Source organism: Mus caroli, unplaced genomic scaffold, assembly GCF_978045245.1.
Source record: "Mus caroli unplaced genomic scaffold, Mus_caroli_1 scaffold_8, whole genome shotgun sequence".
Lineage (NCBI taxonomy): Eukaryota > Metazoa > Chordata > Mammalia > Rodentia > Muridae > Mus > Mus caroli.
In genome coordinates this window covers 5,144,402-5,150,532 of record NW_028227263.1, presented here as the reverse complement: position 1 = coordinate 5,150,532, position 6,131 = coordinate 5,144,402, and the positions used below count along the sequence as shown (strand labels likewise).

The 6,131-nt window shown below is 44.4% G+C and overlaps 1 protein-coding gene across 1 annotated transcript; it reads right to left on the bottom strand.

Annotated features, from left to right (window-relative positions):
- Nucleotides 1-1,139: 1,139 nt before the first annotated feature.
- Nucleotides 1,140-2,069, bottom strand: LOC110298896 (olfactory receptor 13A1-like). Its single transcript, XM_021168433.1, has one exon. The coding sequence runs from the start codon at nucleotides 2,067-2,069 to the stop codon at nucleotides 1,140-1,142; it is 930 nt and encodes a 309-aa protein (XP_021024092.1).
- Nucleotides 2,070-6,131: the final 4,062 nt, after the last annotated feature.

Genomic DNA, 6,131 nt, shown 5'->3' with positions numbered 1-6,131 from the left:
CTCAACAGCAGAGCTGTGGGGAAAAGATTATAAGTGTCTGGCTATTTCGTGACTTTGCTTGAACGCTTTCAGTAAAGCACAGTGGACATTAATACCCTGGATACAGTGTAGAAAACACAACTCAAGATCAAATGTGCATGACAATAAGATGATTCAGTGGGTAAAAGTGCTTGCTGCTAAGCCTGATAACCTGTGTTGACTTCTAAGAGACACCTTGGTATAAAAACAAATGAGCTGGATCCTATACCCTGACTGATGTATGATGAACATGAGCACATTGGCATTGACAAGTGCAGTAGTGCATGAGTGTGCTTCTATTTTGAGTGGAGGATGTTGAGCCATTCACAGAGGCTTCCCAGGATCATGAGTGTGCCATTGAGGAGAGAAAATATTCATGACATGGCAGGAAACAATATAGACTCTAACAAGTGTCTTGGAACAAGTGATGAGCAAAGAAATCATTGTCTTCAAAAAGAATGTACACATATAGATCCAGAGGTGAGGAATCACAGGGGCAGCTGAACATTGGGAGGTTGCTAGCAATAGCATCAAAGAACACAGTGTTTATTATAGCCTGGAGGAAACTGTGGAGGAGGGAAGAGAGTATAGGAGGATGCTATGGACAGTGACATCCCGAGGCGAGAAGGAGATTGAACATCTCTTCAGTCTGCAGAAATTTCTGCCCAAACCAAGATATGATAGCAAAGAGTTCCGGCAGAAAAAGAACAGAGGAGTCAAGCCACACCTTCCTGGGTATTGCTGATATGAAAAGAACGTTCCTTGTTCTCTCTCTCCTCTCTAAGGTGTAAGGACCATGGTGCCACCAGACACAGTTCTAAAGTCCAACCTAAGAGGACTTAGTCCAATATCGGTGTTTGGGTGATTTTCTCAAATACATGATACCAAAAAGCTCTACATAAGAGATAGCTTCCCTAGATATAAACACACAGCCTGCCTCACACCTGGATGTCCACACTTCCAAAAGAAAATGGCCAGTGGCTCCTCCAAGGAGGGCACAGATGTACATCTACAATATAAATTACCTATCTGTACTCTGACAGGACATCAGATTTTTGGTGACACATCCCATATAGTTCAACAACAGCTCGATCAAGTCACATTCGGTGACTTCTGGCTCCTCAATGAAAACAGGGAAATAACCTTTTGAGGGCTACCTTGACATCCCTGTTCCTCAGAGAATAAATGATGGGATTCAAGGTAGGGCTAACTGCTGTGTACAGTAAGGTTACAACCTTGCTATTCTGGAAAGAGGATCCAGAGCCAGGCTGCAGATAGGTGTAGATGATAGTGGAGTAGTACAGGGTGACCACTACCAGGTGGGCAGAGCAGGTGGAGAAGGCACGCTTCTTGCCCTCAGCTGAGCGGATGCGCAGGATGCTGGAAATGATGAAGCTGTAGGATATCATAGTCAACAGAAAGTTGACCACACCAAAATAAGCATCTGCGATGACAAGCATGATGTTGTTGAGGGTGGTTGGGCTGCAAGACAGAAGCAGCAGTGTTGGGACTTCACATAAGAAGTGACGAATTTGGTTGGGGCCACAGAAATTGAGTCGAACCAGCAGGCCAACATGCACAGATGTGTTGGCTATGCCAATCACCCACACAAAACCTGCGAGAAGGACACAGATGGACCAGCTCATCAGCGTGTTATAGTGCAGTGGGCGGCAGATGGCTACATAGCGGTCATAGGCCATGGCAGTGAGCAGCAGCAACTCAGCCCCCAGAACCCCGATGAGGAAGAAGACTTGGGTCATGCATCCCATGTAAGAAATGTGGCTGCTCTTACCCACCAAACCCTCCAGCAGCTTGGGAAGAACAGTGGATGTACAGACGATGTCCAACAGGGCCAGGTTTGCAAGGAAGAAATACATGGGTGTGTGAAGCCTTGGGTTAAGGCTGATGGCTATGATGATGAGGGTGTTTCCTGCAAGAGCCATGATGTAAAGAAGCAAGAAAAAGGCCAAGAAGAGAGCCTGGAGCCCAGGGTCCTCAGAGAGTCCCTGCAGGAGAAACTCCACCACAGTTGTGGAATTGTTTATTGCCATTTGAGAGTGAGTTCTGGGATTTACTGTGACACAGCTGAGGATGGTGAAGGAGACACAGGGTGTGGGGCAGCCATCATTTCACAGTGGGTTCAGGAGTGCTTCTCATGGCTCTGTTTCTGTAGAAATGATAACATCATCTATCAACACAGTGTGACAGTGTGAACATGAACTCTCCACTCTGTACACAGTAGACCCAGAACAGAAAGAGCCCCTCCCTGTGATGGGCAATATCCTTCTAGAGCTTCTGTTTGCTTTAACATAGATCATGTCCTATGATACCTGAGAACTGGAGCTCCTCTTTCTATGTATGCCAGGCAACTAAGGCATACCAAAGGGCAGTCTGTTCCACAGCATTGACTTTTTGGATCCAGAAAGGACCAGACTTATCAAGGGGTGAGCTGCCTTCTCAGAGGCAGGTAGAAAAACAGTTTGGGAGAGAGCTTGATTGGGATCTGGAGTGGTTTAGAACATGGAGCAGTTATAGCATAGCACCTCTTTTCTGCACACCACACTTTCTATTTCTCCATTGCCAACCTAAGTCACTCCCTTGTGAATGATAAACTCAGTGAGGACAACAGCTCCCTTGCACTGGTGGAGGCTTGTGCCTTCCAGAGAAGGTGTCTGACCATGCTATGCCATAGATCCAGCTTCAATCCCGCCATATATCTAGGCTATCACACTGCCAGCTTCACATCTGTCTTCCCCTTAAGCCATACACATATATCTCTAGTCATCCAAGACTCTCCAAGTGTATGGGCCTCTCAGGTAGAGAAGGGTGAGGACTGATCAGAATGCAGAGAAAGAGCTCTGCCCCTTTCTACTGTGTGATGGGAGTGAACATGCCCAAACCCATCCTTGAGACTCCATCAGTGGGATGTTGGCTACAAGAAAACAAAGAACTTAAACAGGATATGTGGTGAACAAGGAAGATACTCCCCCCTTGTGAGTGCACAGATCAAGGCCTTTCACCTACAGGGTGAACTTGAGAACACTGCCTGAGATTTTGATAACCCCATCCCCTCCCACTGAAGAGCTAAGATACCCATAGAACCCCCAGGACCCGTACTTGTGCCCACCAAGCCAAGGGTATTCCCTATTGATACCCAAGGTATCTTATAGAATATAGGGCTACTCAAATGAACCCCCAAGCCCCCTCTGATTATGTCTCAATCCCAGTACCTATGTGCTTGTAACTCCTCAGGTCACAGGAGTTTCTGAGCGCTGAACTCTATACCAGACTCACAGAAAAGAATCAGGCTTCTGTAGAGATCCAGCTCTGCCTCAGAGCCAAGCCACAGGGCAAGATTTCTTTTCACACTGATCAACTGGTCACATAGGTCACAGAGCAGACTTATAGAGTCATGCATTTAAAGTTTCAAACTGCAACTATGAAGCAAGTTGATTCTGGTAAGAGTTGGTTTTTTATATTTTTATACACTAAAATTGATCAGAGCAAAACCAAATCTCTTCTGATAATCATCCCATCCTTTAAGAAGACAAAAACAAGGAAAGAAAGAAAGGCAGAAATGCAAGTAGGCAGGAAGACAGGAAGGCAGGAAGAAAGGAAGGAAGGAAGGAAGGAAGGAAGGAAGGAAGGAAGGAAGGAAGGAAGGAAGAAAAAAAGGAAGAAAGAAAGAAAGGAAGGAAGGAAGGAAGGAAGAAAAAAGGAAGAAAGAAAGAAAGAAAGAAAGAAAGGAAGGAAGGAAGGAAGGAAGGAAGGAAGAAAGAAAGAAAGAAAGAAAGAAAGAAAGAAAGAAAGAAAGAAAGAAAGAAAGAGAGAGAGAGAAAGAGTAGAAGGTGGGTCCCCAAATGGAAGAAATGAATAGAGGAACAACTCACATGACAGAAGTCAGTCTAAATGCATAAGGTCTATGTGTTAGGAAGAATTCATACATTGTATCCACAAATAGCCCTGTGTCTTGTTTTTGTACTTTTGACCTTATGTAGACTAGCCGCTTCGGTGGACTCTGAAATTTCTTGGGAGTGGTCCTCAGAGAGCAATTACCAACAGTGAGGTAAACAGGAGACTCTATGGGCCACAGTTGCCAAGCCATAAGTCATGGAGGAACCAGATGCCTGATATCATGTGCACAATTCTAGGACACTGACCCCTTGGTGATTTCAACCCTGGGGAGGCCGGCAAGACAGCTTGGCTGATCATCATATTTCCTTGATCCCTGTAGAAGGATGTATTTCTTGTTAACAAACTGTCCCTCAGCATAGTCTATGGGTTTCCTTCATCTCACATTATCATTACATCATTGCATTATCTCCATGTGACATGGTCCTATCAATAAACCAACTCTGATCAGCTAGGTCATCATGGTCTAGGGACAGAAAGTGTAGACCACTCTCATGCATTACCTGGCAAGTGCATAGTCATTGTGGTAGATCACACTTGAGGTTGACCCTAACTGGAAGAACATTTCACTGAAGTTTTCAAATTTTCCATGAGGCGAGATTGTGTGAGGACTGTGGATGTGAGGTTGAGCATGAATGTACAGGACTTGAGCTTCACCGTAGTCTATGGCATGAGCCCTTAGCAGCAGATTGGCTTCCCTATATAGCCAGAACACACACAACAGGGGTGAACCATCTCTTGCAGTCACAGAACAGTGCAGAAAGTAACCCATTCAGAATCAGTCATTGCAAAAACTAAAGGAGCTATAATAATCCAAACTTCACAAAGTAAATGACCACTGCCTAACTTAAATTCCAGATCCTCCAAAGTCCTTGAACTCCATCAATATACACATTCTCAATCTCGCCTAAAATGTCTCCCACTTAACAGCACAACAAACACAATACTTACAGCACAACTCAAGATTTGGACTATTTCTAGAGCACATTAAATGAGATAAGAGCTTCAGTGACAGTTGACTTTTCTAGTCAATTTGCCATAAAGAGACTAATCTGAGTTATAAAATTAATAAGTAATTTAAGTCTATAATACTGACTTAAGAATAATGCATAGTCCAAACTAAGTCACGATATTTATAGCATATAAGCCTCAAAACTGGGGCTAACTAGCTCATGGAAAACTGTAGGTCATGTGGCCCTTACTTCCCTGAAGCAGCAGTCATCCACAGAACAGGGTACCCAGATAGCCCAGCAATGAGATGTAGTAGTGTTGCCATGGGCCTAACAAGTGCCCACAGACCTGTGAGGACTCTGTCTTCTATCTGTTAAAATATCATGGGGTGCTTTGGCTGCTCTAATTGCCACATTCAATGATGGTCATTATTTGCTCAAGGCTAATAAGCAAGGAGGAGCTCTAGAGACAAGAACTTAAATGAGGTGTACAACCCTGCATCTGGCCTGTCCCCTGTCACCTTGAAGCAAGCTCTCCAACTCCATGCCAGGAATAACAGCACTGAGTACAGGAGGCTTTGATTCCTCAAGAAAGCACAGTGAGCTACATTTTCATTTTTATTTAGGAAGCAGCTATGAAACTATTCCCAACCTAACCCTAATTAGGAAAGAGGGCTCAGAATAGGAAAGGTAGGGGGAGCTAGTCATGGAGGCTCTATGAAAGCAACTCTGATGACATTAGATGAGTCCCTGCAGAACACACAGCAACATGTTATCCATAAGACACCTACTGCATTAAAAGGACTGACATTGCATTTAGTAAGGTAGGAGCCCATGTTTGTCATCCTCTGGGCAATGGACGTATACACATCCACCATGGAGTTAGGTAGGGTTGTCTGGGCTACCTCTAAAGAGAACAGTACTTAGAATATCTCAGTGGCTGCCTTCTCATGAAAATTAAATCAGAACAATTTGAAGATGACCTTGGGCTCTCCTTGTTCAGTAGAATGGGATGGCCAGGTTTTGGCTCATCCCATTGTTTATGGTTACAGGAGCTCCACTAGTTGATGTCCTGGAGCTGCCTAGGGGCTGATGCACATGGGGCTGTTTAATGCCAGGTTCTAGTCCCAACTTGTTCCATTTGTAATGGTGCTGACTCTTCCAGCAGTGTGGACATAACGAACTTCTGGGTTCATATTTAGTTATGATCTGGGAATAAAAATATGTCAATAGTTTCACACACCTATAAAG

Coding starts and splice junctions, on each gene's coding strand:
- LOC110298896 (XM_021168433.1), bottom strand. CDS start 2,069: ATGGCAATAAACAATTCCACAACTGTGGTGGAGTTTCTCCTGCAGGGA.